Below are 14,597 nucleotides of genomic sequence, written 5' to 3'. Positions count from 1 at the left end.
TTCGTTATTTCGGTTTTAATAATTATACAATATCTATCGACTTGAGTACTTTGTATTAATTAATCCAAATCACTGCCAAGCAAGTGTCACGGGGATACGTGTTTCGATTGTATCAACATCGTCATAGTTGAGACCGCACTCGGAATAGTTTCGTGTTACTTTCATTTGTTTATACTATTCAAAATTCATCGAGTGTTCATAAGTATGCACAGCTCGTGCAGCGGTCTCCGTTTTGAAGATTTACTGATGCATCGATTCAAGCTGTATAACACGGGTTAATTCGGTTTCAGTATAATTAATATGGCAACTGATTAGGGGCATTGGTGGTAATGCGATTGGGTGGCAGGGCGGCTGGAAGTTCATGGTACCTGCAGATCCGAAGAATCCGCGTCCGGGGGGTAAATATTCAAATTCAGCTTCGCTGGCGATTGAGTACACCTGACCTGAAAATTTTACGTGAAAACATTCTTCAACAATACAATCTGCGCCAGACAATTGCACAAGAATGACACAACATGACAATCAATAGGCAATAATCCCTTCATCTCGATCACAAAAGCCACCGTTATAATGACGATCACCCTTGATACGATTTAAAACGAAATCAAAAAAAAAAAAAACATATTCAGTATGTATCGAGGTGTATGTGTAACATGACCCAACATTCGTGAACACAATTGTTGACAAATCGTATTTACCTTGCCAGTAGTAGCTACCAGGGGCACCAATGAACGCTCTTTTACCATCCTGAAACAGAAGTGAAAAGGACCTCATAAGCTCTGGAATATTACACGCCGATAAACAACTTCCAATTTTTATAGTTTACTAGAATTTTTTTACTGGCCATAATGTTTTGCCCCCCCTTTTCCTTCAACCGTTTCCAAGCTTCTTATCGTAGAAAGATTTATACTGATTGGATGAGATTTTCAGCTCTGAGGGTCCCCGGTTCACGAGAGATTACGAGAAGACGTGAGGTTACAACGAGGGTGGAGGGGGCCAATCGGGTCGAGGGAAGGAAAGATATTGAAAACCGTTCACCCGTAACAATTTCATTACCAAAGGTTAGTTACTCGAATCCTATGACCAAACTATTTTACATCGTTTCGCATTCGGCGTGAAAGAAACACAGTAGACGAGAGTATAGGTATAATTACAAGGCTGTGGGGCGATAAGCAGTTTATTTTCTTGAGCATTCGCCTATCATTTGTTAAATTTTATTTTCGTTTTTTCTTTTTTCCTTTGTTTTTTCTTCATTTCTATCGTTGTCTTATTAAATCACGAACGAATCGCTGCGTTCGTTGATGGCCGCCGGTAATGGATCAGTAACGACGCAGTTTCGTCGTTTAGGAAAAATTATCCATTTGTAATGGGCAACAGCTGCCCAAAATTAACCGATAAGTAAACCATTTACTACGCCCTCTTAGTCTTATCGGTAGGCGGCTGAACGATTTAGAAGAAACGAGCCTAGAGTTTCATTTTAAAGGAACATTTCACTTCAAATGATCAAGGGTGCGTCATGAACGTACTTTTTTTTTCCAACCGATCAGTCAAAGACTTCTAAATGGTCGATTTAATTGACAAAAAATAAATAAAAAAACAAATAATAAACTGCAGTACGCATCTGATACGTACACTCTCGTTTTACATTTTACACACGAATCGTGACAATCATGAGACCCGTTCAGCGTAATAAAATAATATACGTGAAGAATTTATTGGTCACGCGTCTGGACACAATCGGGCGAATAGTTCTCAGGCTTATTCGGAGCGTAATTCGTATGTGTGTCTAAATACTTAACACAGCCGTGTCTTCGTATACTAGGACGTAAGTCAAGGCGCCGGGCGACGTATGAGGGCTTAAATTTATCAGTGTGAGAAAGCGTTCCAAGTGGTGCTAGAAACGGCTGACACGCAGGACAGACCGCAACCCTTTTGCGTTTTTGTCCTCATCGTCGGCGCGGCGGTTTACTAACGTAATTAAACACTGGAATAAGTGTTGCATATACGCGTCGCATGTTGTGCACTGTGTCTATCTCGTCATTGCACGACGTGTGTGCACGTATAGAACGGAGAACACGCAGGTCTGCTACCAAAAAATTGCACAGGTTTTTTTTTACACCGTTTCTTATAGATTTTTACTCACTGAAACCGGGAAATATACTCAAAAAATTCCATCGCGTTAGGTTTTTTCCTTGAACTCGTGTTTTTAGTTTCGTTTAGCGTGAAACTCCCGTTTAACTCGAAATCTGGTATCCTATTCTCGATTCTAAAAATTCTACGCAAAACCGATTTCTTACTTTCATTTAATACATGTATCAGAGTGAGACTCGAGAATAAATACAAACAGGGAAACGGAAAATGGAAAGAACGGAGAAGTATCAAAGAAAAGCAGAAAACGTTTCGTAGGCAAAGAGAACGAACACGAAATGTTGAGTTCACTTCACGAAGAAATTGTTTGTCTAATTTTGTAAGAACTATTGTTTAGTTCATGGTATTGAAACGGTTGTTTATTAATTATTGTTATGCTTTTATACAGTACGCGATGGAGGGAAATGGAAATGATTTTTGGACTCAGCACACTCGAATACATAATTTTTTATCCAAAAGATCCCACGCAGCTAAAATAGAATATTTATTTGCAGACCCGTGAAATTAATCGGACCACGTGTACTTCCAGCATAAGATTGATCGCGATTTTCGCTATACAGATGAGAAAGGAAAAAAAACATTATTGCACTCTAGTCGCGGTAGCTCTCGTGGTCTCATGCCCTCGCATCGCTCCTGTCAAACCCTATTCACCGCAAATGTTTCGCGTAGTTTTGTACACGGAAAGGTAGAAGACGCCGTCGTCGCCGTAGGTTGTTGATACCCCACTTGAAGCGAAACAATGAAACGTGGACGCAGGCATAAATTTAGCATGCGCAGCGGCAACAGCCACCAGCAGTCTCTCGAGTATACATATTTGGCTCTGTTATATTTCAATCTGAGTCCCCTTTTTCTCAGATCGGCGCCAGAGTACAACTCACGTGCATGGGTTCGTGCATCTTGTGTATCGCGTACCTTCCACTACTTCTTGCCCACGTATCGTGTATCGTGTATATCGTGTTCCGCGTCTCCTGTTGCTCCGAAGCGCTCACCGAAGACTGGAGCAGACCCGGTGACCGCTATTGTTCCAGTTGCAAATTTTTCTCGTGTAAGCAAGAGGCCCGCAACTCGCCTCCGCGGGGGGTGCAGGTCTTCCCACTCTCGTCCCTCTTCTCCGAGAGTCTACCGTGGCCGCAACGCGTCCCTCTTCAAGTCCGTCGTCCTGATCTCGCCGTTATTCGGACGTCGAAAATATTTTATCTGCGAACGCATTCGAGTCTGCTTCATGATTTCAGGAAACCATCGTCAGCTCTGGGATCCTGCTCCAGTTCCCCTGGATTCCTCCGCTTCGTCCTCTTCTTCTTCTTCTACTTCTCGGTAAGGCCTGGGGTGGATGCATATGCTAAGCGGCGATACCCGAGAAAGAAGAGAATCGGCGCAGCATGAGACGGTTTCATGGCGCCATTTAAGGAGAGGACATTTCGTTCTGTCACCGTTTCGTGTTCCGCTGTGGAGAGACCACCTACGCGCCTCCCGTTTCAGCGTTACGTTCGCCATCTCCAACGGAGGAGACCTTTGTCTCGGTAAGACTGTCCCTCTTTTATCCCTCCTTGTTTCCCTCGGAAACAAAGCGACAATCCAAGCGTCCCGAGGAACCCTTCCTTCCTTCCTTCCCTTACCAGGATGCAACGGAACCAGCTCCTCGGGGTGCACATCGCTGCGATTCGTCACCGGGGTTCGAGGCGAACCTGACGGCGGTCCTCGGCGCGACGTGGCGCAGCAGACACTTTCCAAACGTGCGGCACAAGCTTTGGCGCATATGGCGATGCACCGTGAAAGAACACTTCCGTTATGCCGTGCGGAGAGACGGGTGGCTGGCTGCCTTCCTTATACCCATTACTACGTGGGACTTGGCAAGGGCTTCGGGCTCGTAAATTCCAGTAAATACGACGAGGAGTCTCCGCCTGTATCCCGCAATTTCTCCCCGCGGTAGGTATAATGCTTTTCCCTTGCCGTTTCAACTCTCCAATGCGATGTGCATCCGATTGTCTGTATACGTAGGTACACCGACTGCAGTCTCCGACCGTGGTATCACCCATTTGTCGCGAGGCCACGGCGCTGCCATGGATTTCTCGTAAATTCAACCGCCCCCCCGTAACTTTTAAAACCTTGTCGCCGTCCGTACTAGCTGCGCCGGTGCATCTTTATTACCCTGCTTACCGTCACTGAAATTCTACCACGACAATGGTCTCGGCTGATCTCTCCTCGCGGACGTGCCAATCGACTAGTTTCACGTCGGTAGAGGGATTCGCACATCGTGATAAATTATGACTCGATTGCTCGATGCTCTCTCGACGTGACAACCGCGGTAGGTGGGTGTTGGAAAAATTTTCGGGAAATTCATTTGCAGAGGAACTGTTACTCGTGTCTCATGTTTGACATACTGCCCTGCCAGAAGAAACGATCGAATGGAGTTGGACGTAGTAAGAGAGTCGAATGCTCCTATTAACATTGAATAAGTGTATAGGCCACTGTGTGACTCAGGTGGACGACTTGCCGGACATGCATTAAACATCCCCACTACAACGGACTACTGCAATTCTGAATTATACATCCTCTGTGAGAGATCGCCGGTCCAGGACTCCATTCCTCCCTACGGATTGCTCCACAACGCAGCTACCGATGGCTTCTTTGGCGGCGGAGATTCTTCGGCAAACGGTCATGGTTACCTCGCCAGGTGCTTGAGCATCCACCACCATCAAATTCGAATTTTAAGGTACTTGGCGACATTTTTTTAGTCAAGGTACTATAACTCTGTACGTGGTGAGAATGACAAGGAAGGTATACCGGTTCGATTTCTCCGATTTGATTTCTTAAAAGCACTTTGAGAGGGTGAAACCACCCTTCAGAGTAAGGCGTGTCAAGGGTTTTGATTTGGCAGCCTCACCCACAAGAACATGATATGTTTTCAACCAACGCAACGGGACAAGTTTTCTCATAACGAGAAATGAAAAATCGACCCGGGATAACTTCCTTGTGAGTTCAGAAATAAGGAAATTTACGTTGCGAGGAATGAAATTTTGCCGGTTTAATGCCCACGATTTTCTCCACTGCATCTTTGCGCAACACTTCCCAGTGCATGCATCCAACGGATATGAGAATGAAATCGCCGTATCGATCGCGCGGATCGAATCGATCCCGCCGTATAGATCTGTACGGAGATAACCATCCTATCTCTAGCTGCATCGGTAAGCTGCGCACCCTCCAGCTGTAACGCGCTTATGTAAGAGAAGCGAATGAAAAAGTTGATTCCTAGCATATACACTGCAGTACCTACCATGTCTGATCGTTTCACTCGTTTCTCATTTTTTACTCCGTATCATGCGGTTGCAGCAATCCTCGATTAACCATCGAGTCCTTCTAGATCGTTTTCAAAGCCGAACAGATTTAGCGCTGAATTTCACGGACCTGCATCCTACACGCGCAAAGGAACTGGAATTCCGTTTGCCACTTTTTTTTTTTCCCCCAAAAATGGAAGAAAAACAAAACCGTTTCGTCAATGTTCGCGATCGAGAAAGAGTGCAGGAAAGTCCCTCGGTCAAAGCCGAGGAGAGTGATAAATTGATGCGTTTAACCGACCAATTAATTGTCCCCTGTCAAACTTGACGTTCTAAACTCGTAGCGACCGTCTTATCGGTTAACAAGGCATTCCCTGATTGATCAAGCGGCGTGTCTAGCCGCTCTAACCCCGCTTCGTCGCGTATTTAACTCGATCGATTTTACCGATCCCCGATCTATGAGGCGATCGTCGAGCGTGTCGCTTCACGTCGTATCCTTACCTTTGAGAGGGCGGCGCCCAATCCAGCTTGACAAGATCCCTGCCTGTGGTAGCCCGTGAGTCCTGTAACGGAAACGGATAATTATTGCATATTATTCCATTAACCGAATTAAGACACGCGCGCACTGAATGCCAGAGTCGGTATTTCACTCCCACGCAATACTGCCTGTGCAGGCGATGTCCTTATCTGACAATGAGAAAAATTTCCCATTTATGAATGATTTTTATTACGTTATAATATTACACCGTTGCCAGTTCGTCGAAATTCACATTCATTAAATTAATTAATCGCTTTCTCTTATTATTCTTGAAAAAAAATTACACAACGTGTAAGTTTTTTCCTGCTGAATGTTTCTTCCTTGATTATAGAACGTAAAGTCGAAGGGATTCGAGACGATGGTCTAACTGGTTTTTCTACCGACGTTGCAAACAGGAAGTGGTTTTCCATCCCGAGAAACCTCAAATTTTGCAATTACTCATTGTCAGTACGGACTTAGCTGCTCGAACGGAAGTCGTGAATTTATTTCCTTTTTCAGTCGACGCACAAGTTATATTTATATTGTAGATATTTATAACAGTACGTTAATGAGGATCGCGATTCCTTTAGATTTCACTTCACGATTCGCGATTAATTGCCGTTAATTATTAATTACCATTAATACTGCAAGGGTCGAACGTGCCCGAGAATATTACACCTGTAGGGTGTCGTAACTAATATCCCGACATGCAACGTGAGTTATTTAAGCGTTTCAGCGGATTAATACAGAACATACGATAAGGTGAAAAAATAATTACCCAAATGATTAATTACCGTAATTAGGTAGGTGTATATTTACTTGTGGTATACGGGGTATATTATTACATATACGTATCATACCTCACATACTAAATCCAATGTACGAAACGTGCCCTAACATCTACCTCCAGTTCTTTACATATATGTTTATATATATACCTACTTTTATCTAGGATCTATATTATAAATAGTTCTCGTCTTCCGAAGTGCGCGCTACGGTTTGAAAACAAAATTAATAACCCCTCGAAGCGTGGTCCGAAATACTCGAATTACACAACATTAGGCCAGACAAATTTGATCCTCGATTTTTATCCTCCCCGAAAATTCAAATCATTCAGGCGTTACACCCAGTCAGAAAGCCGAAAAACTGAATTATATAAGAATTTTTCACGAAGAGACGTTATAATTTATTAACATAAAAATTTATATACATATTGGGATAACATTATATGTACCTGGACATATATGTACATTATGAAAACGCAATTAAAGAGACAAGAATCGAAGTTTGAAAAATCCGGCAATGGTACGCGTTGTAAATAAATCAAAGTAAAAATTGTAACGTACAAGCGCGTATAACAGAAGCTCCGATCGTGTCACGGACGCCTGAGCAGCTTACAGTGTGCAAGCGTACACGTACGTAAATGCATCCGCGTATTAGGAACCCTCATATGTGTTATAAACGCGATAGCGTATCCGGTAAGACTGGCCTTTCCGAGCGTGCATAATATGCATTATACACGAGATAAAATATATTTTACACAGCCGCTAACGGATGACCGTGCAGACAGACGTAAAGACGAACGAGCACTCGCAACTCAATACCGACTCTCTCTGCCTACGGTGCAGTAATATCAATCAGAGTGCAGCGCGGAGCTCGCTTAATTATTACAAATGTATTAAAAGTCGTGTTTATACTCTAATGCTTCGCCATTGACGCGTCGTGTCTATTATACGGTATAAGAAACGATTGACGTTTATTTTTAGCAATTAGTATGCGTTCCAACGCGTGCATTGATCTTTCTTCGCTTCGATCAATCCCGTTTTCCCTGAGTGAATAATTGATCAGTGTATGTCTGTATATGTATAGCTGGTTTACGGATCGTCCAATGTTTAAAATCTATACTATACAACGATAGAAACGATCTTGGATGGCATATTTGTATGCGTTGAAACGTTTGGTCGGCTGATGATTTTGTCGTATTTAAAACAGATATTGAAAACCTCTCGTCGATTCAATTTCCTTGCTTTTATTTCTGTGTTTAAGTCTTTGAGTCTCCGAAACGGATACACACTTTGATTCCGAGGGAGAAGTTTGAACGCGCAATTTATATAAATCGTTTTATCCCCTTTATATCCGTGGAGCAGCGATTAAACGGTACAGTGTTATTTATAAAAATGTATCTCGTTGCGCCGGGGATAGAATTTCTCGGTGAGAGAAAGAGCTATTCTTGAATTAACGGGACGACAGTAAGGCGATTCCGATTCTGGAACCGGGACGATTCCGTTCCCTCGGGATAAATTTGTTAAACCCCGCGTCTGCAGCAGCCTCGCTCGTAAAACGCGGTCGAAGTCAGATCAAAGAGTGAGATGGAACTTGCCGTGCAACTCGGAAGTTGCAACTTGACGTTGACCAGAGATTAGCAGGGGGTGAATTACTGCCGCGGCATGCACCTTGCATTACGGCTCGTTTGAGAGATATATCAATCGCGGAAGAAGCGCGTGATCCCGAGGGAATGCGAATTATTCACTCAACGCGCGTTTGCTTCGCGATTCGCTATATTCGCGTACAGAGAATAAGAAAGCGGAATGAATGAACTCTCTGATAATTATACGCAGAGGTTCGCGGAGACGACGCGTTAAGTAAAGTTGACTGCGTGAAACGCGAATAAAATTTTCAGGATCGAGATGCTCGCGTGTTATTGTATAATATATAAGTATATGCGTCAATAATATTAATCACTCGAGACGTAGAGTTGCGAAAACGTTGCGTAAGCGGTACAAGTTAACGGGAGTGCGGGACGAGCTGTGAATTGGTAACCAACACTGATGAATTGTAATTAAAGTACAGGAGCTTGCGCGGTTTTACACTCGCGCGAAAGCTCTGGGTTGAGCCGTTTCAATCGTAATTTTTAAGCGAGATCAAGTGTCTCTGAATGCGACTCCGTAATTAACGCTGTCAACTGTAAAGCGAGAGCTGTCGATCCGACCGCAAGCTCTCGTATTAATTACACGGGCCTGCGAAATGTAACTTTCAATTTCTCCCTTAAATTAATAACGATATTTCTTCAGGTATTTAGGTTTTCTTTTTTTCTTTACACGGTACACGGAGATTTATTTTTACGCAAGATATGCATATTTACAGATTTTTTTTTTACAACAATTTTTATGAAGAAATAAAATACGATGAATATAAAACTGAATGTTTAGGTCAGGAAGTGAACAGCATTAGTTTTAAACAAGACTTAAGAGACTAGATAAATCAAAAAGAGTTTACGATATCTTTTTTTACTTTCTTCGAAACTCCTGTTCAATCTTTTTTTCTTGTATTTTCTATACAAATTAGAAATACAATATTATATTTGAAATATCCTCAACGCGATATGAATTTTTCTTCCGCTTTCACCGTTTTCACACTCATTCGGTTTATTCGTAGAAATTTAGTAATCGTAACGACGAATAACTCTCTAAAAATGGCTCTCGTCAGATCACTCGGCGGATATTTTTCTCTAGCGATATGTTCGAAGCAAAGCCGTGATTTTGACTCGTGCCTCGAGATCAACGCGATATTAATTTTTCGCGACGAAGTAGCGGAAACCGATACCTACGGTGCCTGTATGTAAATAACTCGGAAACTTGTACGGGCTATGAAAGGACAGAAGTGGCGTTACTTTTTTAAATTCATATATAACACGGGCGTAAATCACTGCACACGTGGCATAACGTTGAATTCTACGACCGCGCAAGTCTAGCTTTACCGGATACCGAAGGGATAAAACCAAAGACCGGAAACACGGTTTGCGAACCGTAGTCAAAGGGTGAAAAAAAAATTGCACGACTCTGCAGCTTGATCGAAGAAAAAATTGAAAAAATCCTTCTTCCGGACCTCGATGGTTGGAACTTGCGCGAAAAATCTCCGCATCGACGGTGTGCCGATACAGAGACTCGATGCGATGGGTATTCTCCGATTTCCGATTCTCTCTATCGATAGCGATCGAGCCGGATACGCTCGAAGAAAGACGCCAATGCCTATCAATAAGACACACGCATTGAACCGGCGCGTATAATCGTCCGTTCGACCGCACGCAGCGACGCTGAAGGGATCGAGATATTCTTAGTTCTGCAGCATCTTCATCTCCCCATTGTTCCTCGATCCTGGCATCGTTGCGTTATACGTAAACTCTCGGGGGCCGAGTTTAAGTTTCGAAATTGGAAAGTTCCGAAAGCGTCTAATTCCGAATTATTTGATATAGGGAAATATGAAGTGAAGGAATCAAATTTTTACGGAGCAACGAAGTTTCGATTGGTCGGAAAGCCGACGGATCAAAGTTCCGGAATGCAAGATTTCGAAAATTCAAGTTTCAATAGAGAAATATTGCGAAAAATAAAGTTTCGATAGAATAAAATTCCGATTATTAAAGTATACCCAGACAGCGTAGTTTACTCAAAGAGTGGGCGTAAAAAATCAGGATCGCCAGGATTCCGAACGTAAACGTATCGAAAATCCGAACCAAAGAAAAATCAAAGTGGTGAATATTTCACCAAGCCAGAAATTCACCGAACTGAACATCTTTGATCATTCGGAATTTCGATGTTTCAGATTTTCAAACTTTCTCATTCTCGCACTTTCGGCTAATTCGAAACTTTGATATTTGGTCGCTTCCACGTTTCGCGACAAAAAAAAATTCGGAATTTGCCAATTTCGAAATTTCAACCCCGTACCTAAAACCGCGATCAAAAGCTCCGTATATCGTACGAGGTATCTGGACCATTTCGAGAAGTGACAACGTACCGTGCGTCGTCCGACCCTTCCCAACAAAGAAAACATCCTCCTTCCGCAGCTAGTCCCGAGACTGTTAGAAACAGTCGGCGGTATTAACTCCGGTGTTTTCTGAAGCAGGGTGAAAATTGTGAGGGGGCGGGACGAGGTCGAGTTTCCCGTGACGGTCCCGCGACCTGGGGGGTCCGCGTGGGCCCTGCGTGCAGGGTGAAAGGGCCCGAACGGCTTCCGCGGGGCTGCCGACAGCTGCGGGGCCGCGATCAAAGCCGGAACGGAGTGCCGGGTCCCGATAAGCCGGCGGTCCAGCCTCGTCATCGAAGTGTTTTGACTTCTCTATCGGCGAGCGTGCAGATAGGAAACTATACGGCTCAAATTGTCTGGGGGATCGGAGGGCGGAAAAAGCGTCGTCGCTCAGGCGGTTGGGGAGCCCGATTTTAAGTGGCCCGTACCCTCGAACATGCGGGAAAAAATATCCTCCATCTCTGTTACTCCTTACGCAGCGAGGCTCGGGGCTCTCGAGTACCTTGAAAAGTGCGACGCCGTTCCGTCGCATGGCAGGAAATATTTCGTTACGGTTAACGTTTACGGCATCTTGCTGCGGGGTGCGTCAAACGAGGGTGCCGAATATGCCACATGTCTCGTTTATCCGGAAATTTGAAATTTGGGAAACAGAGTCGAGACCCGTGAACCGTTTGCCTCTTATGAGAAGTATCGTTGGACGGATGTTACCGACCGAAAGTGAGTCTCGGTGAGAATATTGAACGCTTCGCGATGAGATGAAAATTTGAAAGAAATCTATCGCTAACGTCTTGATAAGATAATTCGTTTTCAATAAAAATAATGCCGAAAAGTTGTTAACAAATTGTTTAAACAAAAATTTGTGCAACACATCTCTCGTTCACCGAAATTCCCCCTCCAAATTTCATCGACTTGAAACCCACGGTACCGTGTACAGCGTATTTCAATTTTCCTCCTTCCCTTCCACATTTTAAATACACGCCTTGCGTTAGAAAAAACCTCATATAAAGCTTCTGCCCTGCGTTTTCTCAGGGACGATAAACGGAGTGGTAAGAAAAAGAAATGAAGAAGTAAATAGAGAAAGAGAGAAAGAAAAAAAGATTGTTTAGGCGCACCGTGCATCATGTTGGGCTGCTGCACCGGTAGCTAACAGACATATTTACCCGGCAAGGTCAGGGTGAGTATATCCAGACAGAAAATGTTTCTAGTTTGTCTGTCAGCGACGATATAGTTGCTCCTGGTACCTTGTATATAATAAGCTTTATTTTACCTCGGCTAAAACAGGCACGGAATATTTCGTCCTGCGGTTCTCGACGCGCCGGAACCATAATAATCTAACCGTCGGTTTAGCGACTGCACCGGACGTTTCCTTATCTTGAAACGTGGAAACCCTCAAACTGGTTGCAAATTCGTACCCCCAACTTGAAGATTAATTCCTAAAAACTAAATTCCCATGAAAAAACAAAAAAAAAAAATGGGAGTTTTTTTTCGTTAGGTTTGGTTTTGCGTAAAAGACTTTGTAACACCTCTTCTATTACGATTGTGACCTATTTTTTCACCCTCCGTACGCTAACCCGGTTTGTGATCCGCGGTAAATCGATGTTTGACAAAACGAAGAAAAACAAACAAATAAAAATCGTGCTTGCCGAATGTAAATTATGTCCTAAATACCGAAACGTCGTTATTAAAGCGTCCAAGATTTCACATGTAATTATATCAGAAGCAATATTCTCATTCTGTTCTTTTCTTCTTTTGTTTCTTCCTATTTACCTTTCTCGTGCGAAAAGAAGCTGCTGTGAATACTGTAATTCACCTGAAATTATTGGCAATTTAACTTGATACTCACTCGTTCTGCAGGGTGAGAATTCTTTCGAACCGCTAAAACTGTGGCTGGTAATGTAGCAAGTGCCGACCGGTTCTCGTGCCGCGAAGGAACTGGTGAACCATAAGTACCTCGGTGCACAGGCCTAAAAAATAAATCAAACAAATCTATTATTAACTATTAAGAAACAGTAATAAATTTATCAGCGTTTCGGTATACTAATAACATTTCATACCGTTTCTGATACATTTTTACTCACTGAAACCGGGGAAAATACTCAAAAATTAACACGAAATGTTGAATACATTTCGTAAAGAAATTGTTTGTCTAATTTTATAAGAAATACCGTTTAGTTCATCGTAATGAGATGGTGGTTTTTTCTTTACCGTTATGCTTTTTCTTTATGCAAACGCCTTGTATTTTGCAAAAATATTGTACACGTGACGGAGGTAAATGGAAGTGATTTTTGAATTCAACACACTCGAAAACATAATATTATAAAATATTTTGTTGCAGACCTGTGTGATTCACAGTGATTCGATCGGCAGAAAAAAATATCAACCGCAGGCTTATACCGATTTTCACCGTGCGGTAAAAAAAAAAATATGAAAAAGAAGAGCAACAAAATCGTGTTCAAAGTCGAGCCTCCGGTTTGACCGTGACTCCGAAAAGATGAGAGAGCCAGGCTTTTCGGGTTCAATTACATTACATTGAAACGAGTTTATACGAGGACCGGCAAGGCTGCTGCGACACTGTGCGATAACTTTTACAACATACACAGTCGAAGCCTAGCGTCGATCCGAGCCAAACACATCACAGGATATATCACTGCCGCATTTAGAACATGCGTTATTAACGTTGACGTAGTCGACCGTGTGTAAATGTATATATATATATTTGAATGTGCGCGGGTACGCGATGCCCACACGTATTGTAATAACGCTTGGTTTCTTCAAACGATCGGCTGGACGGGACCCCGAAACCGGGGTTATCGCATTATCCGAATCAGTGTAGCCTGACCGGATCTGAAACCTCCTCGAAGCTCCGTATTAAAGAAGAATTCTCATGCATAGGTGACTATTACCGAGCAGTCCCAACCGCGTCGTTACGATCTGTAATACGACGGCTCAAGAGTTTCGATTTTCGGACCTCTTCTTCCTTCTCCTCCGGGTCAGACGATATTAAATTTGAAGAGCCGAAATTACGACCTACGCAAGCCGAGCTGGTAGTTTATTTTTTTTTCTTTTTTTTTTTTTATCTCCACCGAGGCTTACGACACACTCGAAGTTGAACGAAAGCTCAGCATGTGCCGCTACTTGTTGTTGCCAGTTATAAATACGAACGACACCGTATGTTTGCCCGAAAATCTTGAGACTTGAACAACTCGAGGACGATTCTAATCTTTTTTTTTTTTCCTACTTAACCGGGTCCTGTTTTCAAGCCTCTTCGTCATACGGATGGCAACGTGAAACCCGAAAGGATCTTCGAACCCTCACAATCAGTGCTACCGCAGAATTTTCGAAAAGTTTGCAAGTCCTGAAAAACTCTGTCGCTGGAAATTGATCACGGCTTATAAGAGTCTCTATAAACGATGACGATGGCGATGATGATGATGATGATGATAATGGAATGGTCGAGCTGTAAAATGTTTTATTTTCATGCGATAAAACGTTCGGCCGGGAGTGAGAACTTTGCTCCGTAGATAAAAATAGCTTAAAAAGTCGAGATGACGCGAGTTAAACTTCGTGCAACGTACAGCGTGCAAGGAGCCAAATATCGTAGAACGTTACCCGATTGTCCTCCGACTTTATCGCACTCCGAAATCACGTCGTCGTCGTTGCGTCGAAGCCACTTTCACTCCACGCGTGCAATTAGTCTTTGTGCACCATTACACAGAGACCCGCATCCCGGGCAGAAGTCTCTTATCTATCGATAACGCGTCCGTCTTGTCCGTCCGGCTGCTCCTGCCACGAAATCATGTAGCTCAGCTTTTCAACCCACACAGTGAGATACGATTACTCGATGCTGGACACTGGAC

General features: G+C 43.2%; 2 protein-coding genes across 3 annotated transcripts in view; one reads left to right on the top strand and one right to left on the bottom strand.

Moving 5' to 3' along the window:
• Nucleotides 1-14,597, top strand: part of WDR79 (WD repeat domain 79) — a 49,203-nt gene that overhangs the window by 6,142 nt on the left and 28,464 nt on the right. The window contains exons 2-4 of the mRNA XM_069135339.1: nt 931-1,061; nt 3,381-4,074; nt 4,630-4,861. The gene's annotated coding sequence lies outside the window, so the exon portion shown is untranslated. The remainder of the gene's footprint in view (nt 1-930; nt 1,062-3,380; nt 4,075-4,629; nt 4,862-14,597) is intronic.
• if (inflated) overlaps nt 1-14,597 on the bottom strand; it is a 49,913-nt gene that overhangs the window by 9,667 nt on the left and 25,649 nt on the right. The window contains exons 4-7 of one of the 2 annotated variants that reach the window (XM_046624258.2): nt 12,584-12,704; nt 5,925-5,986; nt 699-747; nt 369-443 (exon numbers count right to left, since the gene is read on the bottom strand). In XM_046624258.2, coding sequence (XP_046480214.1) covers nt 369-443; nt 699-747; nt 5,925-5,986; nt 12,584-12,704 — 307 coding nt within the window. The remainder of the gene's footprint in view (nt 1-368; nt 444-698; nt 748-5,924; nt 5,987-12,583; nt 12,705-14,597) is intronic. The other variant, XM_046624259.2, reaches the window with a different exon arrangement.

Source organism: Neodiprion pinetum, chromosome 4, assembly GCF_021155775.2.
Source record: "Neodiprion pinetum isolate iyNeoPine1 chromosome 4, iyNeoPine1.2, whole genome shotgun sequence".
NCBI classification, from domain to species: Eukaryota; Metazoa; Arthropoda; class Insecta; order Hymenoptera; family Diprionidae; genus Neodiprion; species Neodiprion pinetum.
Note: the sequence above shows the minus strand (reverse complement) of the source record. Positions and strands in the feature narration are given on the sequence as shown.